Source organism: Carassius carassius, chromosome 46 (genome assembly GCF_963082965.1).
Source record: "Carassius carassius chromosome 46, fCarCar2.1, whole genome shotgun sequence".
In the NCBI taxonomy this organism is placed as follows: domain Eukaryota; kingdom Metazoa; phylum Chordata; class Actinopteri; order Cypriniformes; family Cyprinidae; genus Carassius; species Carassius carassius.
Window position 1 is genome coordinate 9,089,255 of NC_081800.1, and position 15,108 is coordinate 9,104,362.

General features: G+C 40.6%; 2 protein-coding genes across 5 annotated transcripts in view; one reads left to right on the forward strand and one right to left on the reverse strand.

Annotated features, from left to right (window-relative positions):
• LOC132129036 (forkhead box protein P1-B-like) overlaps positions 1-1,558 on the forward strand; it is a 41,315-nt gene extending 39,757 nt beyond the window's left edge. For all 4 annotated transcript variants that reach the window (XM_059540448.1, XM_059540449.1, XM_059540450.1 and 1 more), the window contains one exon: positions 510-1,558. In XM_059540448.1, coding sequence (XP_059396431.1) covers positions 510-687 — 178 coding nt within the window. In that variant the 3' untranslated portion in view covers positions 688-1,558. The remainder of the gene's footprint in view (positions 1-509) is intronic.
• A 2,097-nt stretch (positions 1,559-3,655) lies between these two features.
• LOC132129304 (tensin-2-like) overlaps positions 3,656-15,108 on the reverse strand; it is a 48,326-nt gene continuing 36,873 nt past the window's right edge. Inside the window, exons 14-28 of the mRNA XM_059540847.1 lie at positions 14,859-14,934; positions 14,600-14,729; positions 14,083-14,148; positions 13,683-13,799; positions 11,654-13,105; positions 11,382-11,541; positions 9,312-10,291; positions 8,668-8,799; positions 7,884-7,982; positions 7,159-7,236; positions 6,561-6,638; positions 6,313-6,481; positions 6,110-6,178; positions 4,216-4,245; positions 3,656-4,033 (exon numbers count right to left, since the gene is read on the reverse strand). Of these exons, the coding sequence (XP_059396830.1) occupies positions 3,892-4,033; positions 4,216-4,245; positions 6,110-6,178; positions 6,313-6,481; positions 6,561-6,638; positions 7,159-7,236; positions 7,884-7,982; positions 8,668-8,799; positions 9,312-10,291; positions 11,382-11,541; positions 11,654-13,105; positions 13,683-13,799; positions 14,083-14,148; positions 14,600-14,729; positions 14,859-14,934 (3,778 nt within the window). The 3' untranslated portion in view covers positions 3,656-3,891. The remainder of the gene's footprint in view (positions 4,034-4,215; positions 4,246-6,109; positions 6,179-6,312; positions 6,482-6,560; positions 6,639-7,158; positions 7,237-7,883; positions 7,983-8,667; positions 8,800-9,311; positions 10,292-11,381; positions 11,542-11,653; positions 13,106-13,682; positions 13,800-14,082; positions 14,149-14,599; positions 14,730-14,858; positions 14,935-15,108) is intronic.

Consider the following 15,108-nt stretch of genomic DNA (forward strand, 5'->3'; position numbering starts at 1 on the left):
AGCAGAAACAAGTAAATTAGCAAGATGATTAAACACTGAGCTGCATATAAATCAAAACTGCCTAACATTACCGAATGAAATAACGATCCAGGAAGTGCTTCAGGACTGTGTTGATGAAATCAATCTACTCCAAATATGTTCTGATCACCATTTTGAATCTGATTCAGGGATAGACTTTGACAAAAACACGATTTTCACAGCTTTTTATTCAGAGATTTTAAGCAGAGGCTCTGTTCTTTCCTTCGACATATTGCGTGTCAACAAAATATTTGTAGGCCATTAAAAAGTTTTGTAAAAATGATCAGAAATGCTGGCAGTGGCTGGCAGCTGGCAGGGGAAAGAGTTAAGAACAATGTGATTTTACTTTTAGAATATGCAGTTGAGTGACGCATTAGTGGATGATTAGAATGATGCATTAGCCAGTGTGTTATGCCAATGTGTACATGTCATGATAGCAGCCTCTGGTGTTCAGTTTGGTCCCGGTTGACGTGAGCGGTCTGTGTTCACAGCCATCAGTCTCAAATTAAAGAGGAGCAGATGGAGGCCGAAGACTATAATGGCTCCATGTCTCCAGAGACGGAAGACCAGCACAGTCCAGACACCAACCACGACGAGAAGTACACCGAAGAGCAGGACTCTGCCTGCCAGCCGGGATTCTCCTCGTCACCTCACTCATTCCACTGCTGAGATCCTCGCCCGTCCATCGGCCTTCCTTCATCTGACCTGTGCACCATCAAACTCTGAGAATCCTGACGCTGAAAACTTACAGCTGCAACTTTTCCTTTTGGGAACAACCGTTTATTTATTGTTTCGATGTACCTTATTCTGTTGTATGCAATGGTTTGACCTCACTGGTACTAAAGGGCTCCCTTGTGTTTGAAAAGGTCACCCATCAGCTCGTGGAGGACAAAAGAGGGCGCTGTAGGCTACACATCATCTTTGGTTTGTATATTAAACACTACGGCACCTGAACTCAATCAACCGCTTACCTGTAAGGGAAGATGGTTTCCCTGTCAACTGAGGAAGATTCAGTCCTATGAATTATTAAGCTGTCTGTGATATATTTAGCTTTCCACAAAATCTGCTCAGTCCAGCTGTGAATGCTGAATGAAAAGCTCTTTATTGTAAATGCAAGTTTGAATCACCTCTGCCTGAGACACTGTAGGGTTAGTCGCCAGTTCAAGGGGCGCTGAGGATATTTCGATGGGCGGCCCAGTGAGGCTGTAACATAGAGGACCTGACGATTGCCCCGGTTGCTGTGACGGTAACATGTCGCCTTAAATTTTGGGCTGCTTATTGGTAGAATGGAAAATGAAATTGTGAATGTCTATCTTTTTTACCTCTGTTTTTTCAAGATAAAAACAAAACCAAAGGGGAAAATTTTATAACCAGCACTTGATGATGAATGTTTTTTTTTCCAATCTTGTTTTTCACTTAGTGTGTACAGAAGGTTACTGTATTTTCATTATCCAAAACATTTACGCAAACTAAAGTCCCAATCATCCCATTACTAGTAAAGCTGAACCAAATGCTTTCTTCCATATTTGAGTAGAGTGAATATATATTTTGACACGTTTTTCTCTGTGGTAGAATCAAGTTACCAAAGATTATCAATTTCTTTTTTTTTTCTTTTTTTTAATGTTGTGTACCCCGTTTACATTGTCCCTTTTAATATGGTCAAGACTAAGAAGTCTTCACTTGAGTGGATTCAGTAACTATAGGGTGTTTAATGTCACAATCCTGACATTTTGAGCATTTTGAAACCAATCATTTGATCTGACAACTAGTTATTGTACCACAGAGAAAAGCGTAGATGACAAGGAAATAATGAATCATTTTTGACTGAATAACTTGTTACACATGTCCAAAAGAAATAGATGACATCTGTTTCAAATCTATGTCAGTTTGTTTAATACATCTGAATAAATGGCCTTATGATTAATAAATTCTTGTATAAAAATGTGAAAAAAAATTATATGGTGTCAGTTTTTTCCATTATACATAATTTTAAATATCTAAATTTGAAAAGTATAAGTATTTCCATTTATACAAATATAAATATATTAAAGTTTATGAACAGTGCATTAACTGCACTACAAAAGGGGACAAAATTTTAATAAACATTAACTGAGAAAGAGTTTATGAAAATGAATGTAAACAACAAAAGTGTGTGTGTATATATATATATATATATATATATATAGAAAAAGAATAGTACGTTGGAACTTAATTCACATCATGTATTTAGATTTGGTACCATGACTTTACATTTATTATATTTTTCACTTGCGCATACACTGAAACAATTACATATGGTAATAATAATAAAAATAAAAAAATCCTTCCATGTAGTCTTTCTATTTACTTTCAAAGTCAGCTGCATGTGTGAAAATATATTACTACATAAAAAGATCAATAAGAAAATACAGACTCCAATATATTAAAGTTGTCATAGACGTGTCTTACTCTGTCAAAAACAGTAATAACTTGACACAGGCTAGTAAAATAAATGGCACAGCTTAAAGTAACTGATTGAGTACATGGCCACATGTCTTTGGTTATAAACAGCTTCAGGAGATCATTATGCAAAAAATGAGCGTGGAAACGTCCACCTGTCCAATCAGTTTAAAGTCTGGTTACATTCCAATACAATGTTCTACTACACGGTATGGTAGGCAATGGTACAGCATGATGCGTGACGGTCAGCTGACAAAGCTATCGTTCATATATGATGTCTTGTGCTAATGTGGATGATTATGTACCACAGTCCGCCTTATTTTAAACTCTGTTTACGAACAGTGCATGAAATACACAACAAAAGGGGACAAAAATAAAGTTCCTTCCTACTCTAAAGTTAACCAAATTCTTTCTGGGTAATAATCACATGACCATCAGCCTTCCATTATGACATCATACTACATGACATTTAAATCTGGAACTCCAGCAGAGCAGAAGAGCTGCTCAGCATCACGACTACACCACGTCTGGTCCTCCATCGGTTTCTCCATCTCAAACGCTACGTAACTTTCCCTTTCATTCACAGACATCGGGCCAAATTCAGAAACTATGGAAGCTTGTTTCCACAAAAGGATTTATAATTAAAAAAAAAAAAAAAGGTAATTGTGAGTTTTGCCATTTTGACTTTTTCTCACAGTTCTGAGAAACAGTTAGAGCTGCAAGATATAAACTCAGAATTGCAAGCTATAAACAGAATTATGAGGTCAGAATTCTGTAAACATCTCACAACTCTGTTTGTTTTTCTCTGAGCTGCTAGATAACTCTAAATTACGAGAAAAAGGTCGGAATTGTGAGATAAAAAGTCGCAATTACCTCTATTTATATATATATTTTTTCAACTGTGGCTGAAATAAGTTTCCAATAGAAACAATGGCACCTCCTTTCCAGTTAAAAGGCCAAAAACGAAAAAAAAAAATTAAATTTGGCTATTGAATCAAATAAAAATTTTCGACCATAATTTAGTGTATGTCAAAACCCTAAAACCAAACTGAAATCAATATTCATAAACTGATGATTGTCATATTGCAGCGCCTGTTCTCTGTGCAATCCGTAAGTCTGAGTGCATTTAACAGATTTCTTTTATTCATGGGTCAGTAACAGTGCTTTTGTGCTGCTGCTAGGGATATTTAACAATCACAGAACAGCTCTAAAAAGGCAAAACCACAACAGATTTCTGGCTTAAGTTTGGTTACATTCTGTATATTTTGGTTTTAATGTGTTTTGGCATCATGTTAGTCAACAGTAAAGCCTTGGTCTTTGCCAAAAATGTTATGATGATATGAAACCCTTGAACTTGACAGAAGGTGCAAAATTACAGTCTTGTGATGTGTGGCAGTGTACGTGAAGAAAACCGTCCTCCTCGTCCCCGGGGCCCTAGCGTCTCTGTGGTGCCAGCATTACTTTGTTAATGAAGTTGATGATGGCAGTCGCGGGCTGTTCGGGATCCAGCTCTGCAAAGAGATGGCACACATTCTCCGCCACACTGCCGGGCTTCTTGGCAACAAAACCAAACACTCTGAGAGGAGACAGAGAGATACGAGAATCAACCACTGGGGATAAAATATGAGTCGGACTTGAAATCCAATCTAAGAGTAAATTACCAAGCACATAAGCACATAATCAGATTCCTATCAGGAGCAACACAGAGGAAACAAGTCTGGACAGTCCAGACAAAACACACGCATCACATAGACTTACTTAGAGGTCGTGCTGTCTGAGTTAGTCCACCTACGGCAGCAAGAGGGAGACAGAGACAAGACTGAGGAACAGACTCCCACACACACACACACACACACACACACACACACACACACGGGATGCTGCAGCCACACACGAACATGCTCTCAATACTCTACACAAGTACTGTGGATATTTAGTGTAATCTTGTGCTTGTAACATTTGTGCTGCACGTGAATTCCGTTCTGATACATTTCCTTTTGCAATGATGCGTAAAAATCGAGCTTGTGTGGCTAGAAGTATTTGCGTTCATATACTTGTGTAGAGTATGCTGTGGATGTAACACACAATGCTTTGGGGCTTCATTTTGGAGCTCTAGACATATTTTGTACCTTGTAACTGAGAAGCTGTTTTTAAAGGAATAGTTCACCCATAAATCTGACAAGTCTAAATCCATGATTAAAACAAAACAACTTCAAACCATTGCTTCTGGCTAAAATATGAGTACTTTATCTATAATATTGCTTTGGCCAGTGAAAAAGGTGTATCGTCTGAATCAGGAGAGAAATATGCCCAAATGTGTCGTGGATTTTAATGTGAGAGATTTTTACTGGAGGAAGAATTGATTTGGATTATAAACTCATGTTTCGTCTTGATGCATGTGTTTCTTACAAATACAGTTTTTCTCTTTACAAGACTTGTGGATTATTGTGATGTTTTTATCACTTCATTCTGACGGCACCCATTCACTGCAGAGGATCCATTGGTGAGCAAGTGATGGAATGCTTAAATTCTCCAAATCAATTGCCATGAAGAAACAAACTCTTCTACATCATGGCTGACTTAAGGATGAGTATTTTCAGCAAATTAAAATTTTTGGGTTATCTATTCCTTTAAGTTTGCCCATAGGCCCTTTTTTTGGGCTCATGCAAATGCAAAATGCTCTTTCCTGTAACATATAGGCCTGGTTTCACACACAGGGCTTAGCTTAAGCCAGGACTAGACCTTAGTTAAATTAAGATATTAAAGCGACTATTACAAAAATGCCTTAGAAGAAAACATTACAGGTGTGCATCTTGACACAGAACAATGACACTGACATTTGTTAAGATATGTCAGAGCAAGATATTTTCAGCTGAGACAGTTCAAACATGCATTTTAGTCTGGGACTAGCTTAAGCCTTGTCTGTGAAACCGGGGGCTAGTTTATTGTTATTGCCTCAAATTCTTGTGCCATGAAAGAGCATTTACAAAATTTTACAGGGTTCAAAGTGATGGTTTAAGAAAAGACAAGTGTTTTGCTGAAAAGGCTGAGTTTGCATTTCGAACAAAGCCCCAACGCTTGTGTTGAACATTAAACTGAAAATTATACACACATAAATGAGTAAAAAAAAAAAACATTTATGCACATACTGCACACACAGACAGAGCAGCCCACACAGAGTCATGCACTACCTGATTAGATTGCAGTGCTACTACTAGTTCTAGACAGGCAACTGTTACAAGAAAACTGAATGAAACTTAAAACAAAGCAAAACAAAACATCAAAAAGAAAACATCAAAAACCAAGAAAAGCAAAACAAAGCCAAAAAAACACCTTATATATATGCATGTATATATATATATATATAAATATAAAACAAAACTATACCTAAAACTAAACAAAATAAAGAAAAAAATATTTTTTTTTTATTGTTTTGGATGTGGAATGCACTGTAAACTTTGAATTCTGTTGTAAGATGTCCCAATATTGTTGTAACAAGTGACTGGACAGTCATGGGTAGATCAACAAAAGTGCAACAGACTGTAATATAACAATGTAATAACAAATAACCATGTTTGAGAAAACATGTAGAGTAGATATTTAAGCCACTCTTTTACAACAGTCTTTTGTTTTTTCTCCACCACTATCTCACCTCCTGTCTTGTGGGTCCACACTGCTGAAAGTCACGCTGCTGATTGGATAATGTCTCCTGAAAAACACCCTGAAACCCAAACCTCTCATAGTCAAACTCAGTGTGACAGTAACAGTCTGTTCTCACATTTCTATTGTTCAGGGAAAACTGAAAATAATATGGTTATACTTTTCAAAGGCAAAAAGTGGGATGAGTAGGCCTACCTGCGCTGACTGTCTGTCAGTGTTATGCCCTGGGCAGACACCTTAAAGTGAACCACTGTCGCAGAGGGCCGAGGGCTGCGTGACATTGTGGCCCCTGTGGCCTTAGCGATAGCTTGGGGTCCCGTGAGAGACTCGGTCTCAATTGAGTTCAGGTACAGCACATTGCAGGCTGAGGAGAGACTTAGTTAGGTTACAGACATTACAGTTAGACGTAACACATGAGGACAGATGTGCTGGTTCACACTCACCTGCTCCCTGTTTCAGAAGGTCTGCAGCTGTACTCATGTTACTGACAGGCTGAACCTCCACCAATTCACCGATTGGGTCTGTGAGTATGACATCAGGATTTATAGACCAGTCTCTGAGATTCAAACACTGGCAGTCTCTTAAATACAAATCTTGTGATCATATCTATTTGCACTACGGTAAAAGTGTTGTCTGATTCACAAACATGATTCTTATTAGCAAAGAATCATTCTTTTAATAAATCAGTAAAAAAATAATGATTTGTCAGTTTGAATCCGTCTAAATTTAAGAGCAATTAATTATCTGTCAAAGTGTAGTTAAATACAGTCAAAAAGTAAAATCAATAAATTAAAGAAAAAAATTTAACATTACAAAAAATTACACTGTTTTGTTTGGCTTGTAGTAAGGATCTATAGTACAGAATATTGTTGTAGCTTAATAAAAAATATGTTCTGTCATTTTTTGTTGTTTTAAAGCATTCCTGTCTCGCCTTACATCTCCTCGTTAACTCTAACCTCACAATGAGTGTATGTTGTGTCTGTGCTTTCATCATTCAGTGATATCTCAGTGTGGTGTGTTGACGTGTGCCGTTCTGTTTACCTTTATCAGGGATGCGGAGGTCACAGGGCAGAGAGATTGGTGTAATGGAATGCTGATACACCAGTGCTGAAAGACTCCCTACCAATGACAAAACACATACAGGACCTCAATACTTTACTTTTCATAACACTTCAACATTATTTACCTTTAAAACTGGTGTGTCAGACTGCAAAAGCACCAGAATATAGCCAGACGGCAACTGAACACAAGCATAAAATTACTTTTTGGCTCTCTACTATAGAAAAACAATACTACATCAAAGAAATTAGCATTATCTCAACTTCTACAACTCAAGGTTGTACGTTCAGGCTTTTTACGAAGCAGCATTCTGAACTATTTGGCATATTCAGTGCTCTGCTAGAGTACATGATGGAGATATCATGGAGATTGGATAGTATTGCTGTCTGAATACCTTGCATGCATAGAGCAAAAAGCCCCCCCCCCCCCACACCTCAGATATCGCAGAAAAGTGCAAACTCATTTTCACAACAACCATAGCTCAACTTGGCTGTTCAATTAACTCCAACTATGGTTTAGGACCACAAGGAATTTCGTAATAAAATGTCATACGGGTTTGGAATGACTCGAGAATTAGTAAATGGTGACACAATTATCATTCCTGGTTGGATTATTGATTTAAGCTCTGATTTAAACCAGGACTAAGCTTAATCAGTGTTTGGCGAGCCACCCCGTAGAGTTTTATAGTGGATTCCTGAAGTGCTCACCAAAGTAGGGCTCATTTTGACAGCCCTTAATCTTCACTCCTCGAGGCCCTGTCTCAATCAGGAAGTGTCGGACCAGCTGTTCCAGAGGGTCTCCTCCTGCTAACAGACAGGAAATTATATCTTTAAATGTAAACTATGATGCTAATGTTGGTTGTATGCCAAAACATGACAACTTTTCGAAATATTGCACTTCAGTTGTGATTAATCGAATTTAGATAAACATACATCAGTGTTTACAGGCAAAAGTTTTTTTCCAAGCAGTTCTCAATGCTTTTCAATTAAATGTTTAGTTGAGCTGTACAAAAATAAACAGTGCACTTGGTCTAGTATTAATTATTACATTAACATTTTCAAGAAAATGAGAGCTAAAATTCTAAGTTTGGCATGACTTTGGTTTTGTAGTTAAAAATTTTAAATTCACAGAATTTCAGTAATTCTATTTACGGTTAAATTTGAATTGGACTTCTACTTTCTGTTTGCCGCCTCAATTCAAATTGGCAATGGCATTCTCAGTTCAAATCTGTATGGAGCACAAGCTTATCAACCAAGGTCACGAATCTGGGACAGGACTATCTGTCCAGTCAAAGACAATTGTCATTATTACAGTAAATCTGTTTGGTGCAGAAATGACACACTTCAGCTTTAGCTCTAAATTCCTGCTATGTTTAGCGCTGGTAAAGTACTTCAGGTGTAGTCATGTGTTTCCTGAGCAGACAGAGCTTTGGGAGCAACACTAAGGCAAGATAAATGTTTGTGTGTGGAAGTGCCTGCAGATGTGGCGTACCTTTGCTGCCATGGTTATTGACGTTGGGGGGTGGGCTGGCAACTTTCAGGGCCAGACCGTAGGCCCCCTGGAAAGAGTTACTGTCTCGGATGAGGAAGGCCCCTGTCTCTCTTTCCTTCAGTGCTGCAATAGCTGTTGAACAGAGACAGGACAGTTAAATGAGACATTGCCATTTAAAAAATAGATCCAAACATATGGAACAACAATCTGTTGCAGCATATGCAAAAACACTACAGCACAAAAGTAAGCATCACTATCAGTCTTGCTCATACTAAACATTATGAAAAGTGCAAGGACCACTAATAAGACATGGCTGCATTTACATGAGCAAAACTGTTTGCACCATTATCTATAGCAATCAGCAATAATGCTGGATATTGACAGACATTTCCTGATCTACTTAAATTCTGATTTGATTCCAATTCATTTGAGTATATTTTTTAGAGGGAACCCAAAAGAAAGCCACCTCTGGCCATTATTTTGCAGTACACACTGCACTTCATTTTTACAAATGTAGATTGTTCAAATGAAAATTAAATGGAAAATCAGTATCTTAACCCAGCCCTAATTAGCAGCTGGCTATGAATACATCTCTAAACTGCATTTAGTTTTATATAGTTAAAAGACAACAATGGTTTTCTCACCTTGCTCTCTAGAGATACCAGGTTTATACCAAAAACGAGAGCTGTCCTGAACAAATTTCACACTGACACGGCTGCCCATCTCACCCTCCACAACAACTTCACCCTGTCCAGCGGGCATGGTCAGCTCTCCTACTGAAGGTGAGAAGGTAACGTGGTGTTGCGCAGAGGGCTGATGACTCATGGACCCCCTCAGCATTCCAGACCTCCCGTTGGGTGATCCTGGCAGGCCAGATGGGCGGCGTTTCTCGGGGAGGGGAGGCTGTGGGACGGAGGTGGCTGGGCACCCCAAGTAGGAGCCTGGTGGAGGAGATGGGGTGCAGCAGGCAGGAGAGACAGGGAAGGTGGGAGTGGAGCTGGGGCTGCCGTCCATACTGTGTCCCGCAGGAAGTGAGGTTTCAGAGCCCAACATCAGCTTCCTGCCCAGCGTGGCGAATCCGGGCACTGGGGGTTCAGGGGAGGATGAGCTCTCATGTTCACCAGTGGGTGGTTGAGGGGATGCAGGGACTGAAGAAGCAGAAGTGGTGTCTGGTTCAGGAGATGGTGATACTCCATTGCTCTGCAAGTCAGCTGGGATGGACTCGGATGGGATGTGAGAAGAGAGGTTGGTTGTCGGTGCTGGTTTAACAGTTGATTGTGGTACCATTACCCCTGTGGGTGGCACTGTAGCAGCAGTTGGCGAGCTGTTTGTCTGTGGTTGGATGGATTCTGATGGAGGTGTTAAAGGGGCAGAGTGTTCTGCTGAGCTGTGTTGGGTGGGAGGTGTAGTAAGTGGGGCGGAGAGATGTTGGGCAGTGGTGGGTGTGGCAGGAAAGGGGTGTATCTCAGGAATCTCTTGACTGGAAGAAAGTACAGCTTGCTGAGACCCAGGACTGGTACTGTTTGACTGTAGGGCAAGTGGATGCGTCCTGTTGTGGGAGTGGGCTGAGCTGCTTTCACTGTTAACCTCTCTTGAGTCATACTCATGGACACTCAGGCTAGGACTGAAAAAAAGGAAGAAGAATAAAACACAATATTGAATAAAGTCAGCAGATAACATTTTCATATACTGTAGGAGTAGCCATCTGTGCTCCTGGGGGACTACCTGACTGCAAATGTCAGTTCCAACCCTGCTCCAACATACCCACTGTTATTTTCAGATATCATTTAGCTATGATAAGATATCATTTAGCAACGCAGCAATGAGCACTGGAGCTAGTCTATGAGCAGGAGTGCACAATAACGACACACATATACATATATATTTTTTACTGTCATTGGATAGCACCGAGTGAAAAATCAACGTTTTCTTTATATCTAGTGGCAGCGATCATGACGTTAGTTCAGATAAGTACCGGTAACCTTTGTCATAGTGTCGTAGAACTGGTATACTTTGTCATCTAGAAATAGAAGGCATCATGCTAGCTATATGGGCGTTTCTAAGCATTTATCTTTTCCTCCAGTGAAAATGTTGCAAACGTAGCCGCGTGTTTGTCGCTGTGTTTGGCAGGTGCCGTCCCATGGAAACTGCGTTGGAAAGCTTGTGCTGTAGGGAAGCGAGTGCATTTTGGGTTCGCTGTTGGTCGATATCTATCTATCTATCTGTTTGTCTATCTATCTATATATCTATATATCTAGTCTAGCTATCTGTCTATATCTATGTATTTATCTATTTATCTATAATCTGCGCTATCTGAATACTCTCGTCTACTACTTGTCTCTCTAGTCACTCTCAATGCTCTCAAGGCGGGCTTTGGAAATTCTCTCCCCAAGGTGACGTAATGCAATGCATTGTGGGGGAAAGGAGAATCGTTGCAAAGCATTGTAAGATAGTACCTACTTTTTCGTATTATATTCTGTTTTGTGATACCTAACAACATAAAATGCAATGGATAACAGTTTAAATGTTTATTACCAACAAGCAAATTGCACAAATTCGTTGAAAAATTAACCTTGCAACACGGCCTTTAATTAGCTGGTTCAGTTATGTTTTAAGGGTTGGATCTTCAGCTTCAGGTGGTTTAGATGTGTTGGATTAGGGTCAGAGCTAAACTCTGCAGGAGCAACCCCACATCTATTGATAAATGCATTTACCTTTCCTGGAATTGCAAAGGACTGCTTGTGTGGACTGGTGTTGGAGGTCCTGAAATATCAGAGGGTGTTGAACATGGGGCATGTGGATCTTGATGTGTCCGCCGTAGGGAACCATGGGTAATGTGACTACGCCAGCCTATGCTGTCTGCACCAGGGCAAACTGATATGGATAGCATAATATAATTTAATATAAGATAATCACAACATGTTTGCAAAATCTGAAAATTTAAAAACAGTCCAATACACTGTAATAAAAAAAGTTCATTTGTCACCTGTATTTGCTTCAGAGGTGTACTGCTGATGGTGGGAGTCTGTTTGGTTATCTATAGGTCTGCTGCCATGGTGCACTGGGCCAGGGCAGGAGGTGGAGGGAGGTGGAAGAGGGGATGTGGACTCAGACTGGTAACCCGAGGCATAGCCACGACTCTCTGAGGGTGAAGGCTGGTAGGGGGAGCAGGGGCAGGTCTGGTGTGGCGTTTGATATCCACTGGAACTGCTGCTGTACTTGAGATCCAGATGGGCATGAGAGTGGGACCGGGAGGGTTCGGGATATGCAGGATGACCTGCGGGAAGTGGATCAACGTTAAATGCTGGTAATTCATGACCATGAGGCCCGTAGTGGGATTCGGTAGCCCTTCTGTGCCAGTATTCTGCCTCTTGTTCTCTCTCCCACTGTAGTTCTGCTTCTCGGTCTCTGTCCCACTGCAGAGGCATTTCTCTGCCCCTTCTTAGCCCTGACTCCCGGTCCCATATCTCCGCCCCTCTTTGCATATCAGCCTCTCTGCCCCGTCTTAACCCAGTATCCCGGTGAAGCTCTGCCTCCCTTTCCCAGTGTATTCCCTCCTCTCTGTCCAAACGGAGGGTGCGGAAATCTTCTCGCCGTAGACAGCAGTCTCGACAGGGGCAGCTGGGTGTTACTAGGCCATCTATCATCAAGACATCATGGTAGGGTCCGCTGGGCTTTGGGTGGTGTGGATGACTATGGTGATGGTGGGGGTATGGAATGTACTCGTCCGCCCTACAGAGCAGTCGGGAATTCAGACTATGCGGAGGTGGACTGATCTCTTGGGATGGATATGGACACAGGTGGTGTGATGGCCCCTCTGTGCAAGTGCGATGAAGGTAGAGCTGTGAACTTTGTTGACGGTCCCAAAGAAGATCTGGTGGTGGCAGCGATTGGTGAGGATTGGCACTGTGGTGTTGGCAAAGCCCTATGATGGATGGCATCCCTGGAGAAGGAACCCCTGTGTTTCCATTAGTGTTGGTGGGACGATCAAGGCAGTATCCATTAGGTAAGTGGTGGAGTCCATCGCATCCAGGCTCAGCACAACGCTGGGAACTATAGCCCACCCGACATGAGCATGAACGGACTAACCTCAGTGACCCAGTCCTTTCAGGAGGCAAGGAATCACAGTCATCCAAAATGGCTGTCTCTCGGTCACGATCCCTCCCTCCATCTCCTTCAATCCCACCCAGCAGACGTTCAAGCTCCTCCCTCTCTTGCTGAGTAGGCGGGGCCTGTCGAGTCGGTTCATCGAGCTGGCCAGGTGGCACAGATGAGTGTCCAGAATCAGTACTAACAGACTGAAGCTGACTTGGACTCTCCTCAGAGCTCCTTGCAGGGCTTCCATTGGTGGACGGCAGGGAGGTGGAGCCTGCGGCACGACACTTTTTTACTTGTGCATACAGGCTTCCATCTAGAGGCCCATGTGTGTGTGCGATATCTAGAGGGATGTATGAGAGTTGTTTTTTTAATCAGTGTTCATTGCAAGAAAGAATTTAGAGGTTTACAATCTGCACTGTCAAATATTTCCCTAAAGCCCACTTAAAATAATTCACATTCTTTTCCTGTTACAAGTTACATATATTACAACATTATTATCATTATTATTTACAATAGTAAAGGACATAATACATAATTTATTTGAAAAAGTAACTCCAGTATCAAGGTGAAAATTCAAAATGCATATCTTATTAACTAATGTGACACTTGTATGATGTTAATTCAACACTGGTTATGATAAAAAAAAAAAAATTAAACTTTAAAACATCTGCCAAGGTGTTAATATGTAAACCTGACCATTTGTTATGTGCTCATGGTTGTGATGTCATAACCATGGTTGTTTCTGAATCTCGTTTTTGCCACTTAGTTTCACTAATCTGATCTAGCAACACATTGTAAACCTTGTAAAGAGTAGTATCAACCTCTTTTATTTCAAAAGAAAAAAGCAAAATACAGTATGTTCCCTCTGAAGGCTTGAATAAACACCAGTATGTGGTTGTATGAATGAAAAGTTGTACCCTCTAGGCTGTCCTGATGTCTCTGATTGAAGTTCTCATAAGAATCCCAGCGCACCACAGGATCATTCATGTTATAGTCCACGCTGACAGCTGGATCATTCCTCTGGCTCGCCCTCCCTGAATCAAACACACACACACACACACACACACACACACACACACACACACACACACACACACACACACACACACACACACACACACACAATATAAAATTACAACTAAGTACATCTGCATTATAACACAGTTAAAGACCTCACGATATGATACTTCTGTTTCAATGGGAAATGCTATGTGTCAGCTCAGGAAAGATAATTAGACTTGTCAAACAATTTCATGGTTCCTAAAAATGTAACTTCACAGAACTTAATCTGCAGCTTAAATAAGGTTTTGACATTACCTTTGATTTTCTCAGGCCCAGACGAAAACACAAACTCCACTGTGGCATCTGAGGGAAATCTGTCATCTACAAGAAACATGTGGGAATACAATGTGGGAATAGACATTGTTAATCATTAGGAAAACAGAAGACCCTTTCTAATAGCTAATAATATTTGTCATTAATAATGAGCTTTGTATATAATATCCTCTCCTACTACACACTTTATAAATAAGTTTATGATTATAATGATGATTAATATCTAGGAATTTTCCCAGAGTTTTAGAAGCAATTGAAGTTGCCTCCCATGCTTGTATGGAAGCCCATAAAGAATCAGTTTTCACGTGAAAGTCTGTATCTCATCTCAATCACGCAGCTGTGGTGCACACGTGTTACCCAATGGGAACGAGGGTGATAATTTCATGGCCCAAGGCCATTTCAGCTCACGGCAGTCAGAGTTGGACAGACGGCTCTGGTTTTATTGTAAAAATATATGAGCTTGGCATATGATTCTTGGCTTCTCCCTCTAAAAATGTACCTGAACAAGCTTCATCCAGTTCCCCTTTGCCAAACCAGAGCTGAGCACCATGAATGGTGCACGTATGAAACTGCAGTCGAAACACAGAGTCCCTCTCAGCAGACTGAACCCGTCTGTGATAACATTTTACCTACAAGAAAGACAGAAAAGGAGACCATAAAAGTGACAGAGAGCAAGAGAAAGAGATTAAAGTGATGGAAATGCCTATGGTTTTGACAGTTGTGATATATCAGTGTCAGATAAAAACAGCCCCACATACCATGATGTCTCCTTTCAGCAGCAGTGCAGGCTCAATAGTAACAATCAGCCGTCTGCTCCCAGAGCCCTGCAGGTCACTACAAGAAAGATAGCACACAAACTCTTTAAATTAGATTTTTTTTTTTCCTAAAGAACATATGAAGGGTTAAAACTCCACTTCTTAATGCTAGGGTATTGCTAGGTCGTTCTAGGTGGTTGCTTACTAAAGTGAAAAAGAGTCCAGCCATAGAGAGTCTCTATGATATTCTGGT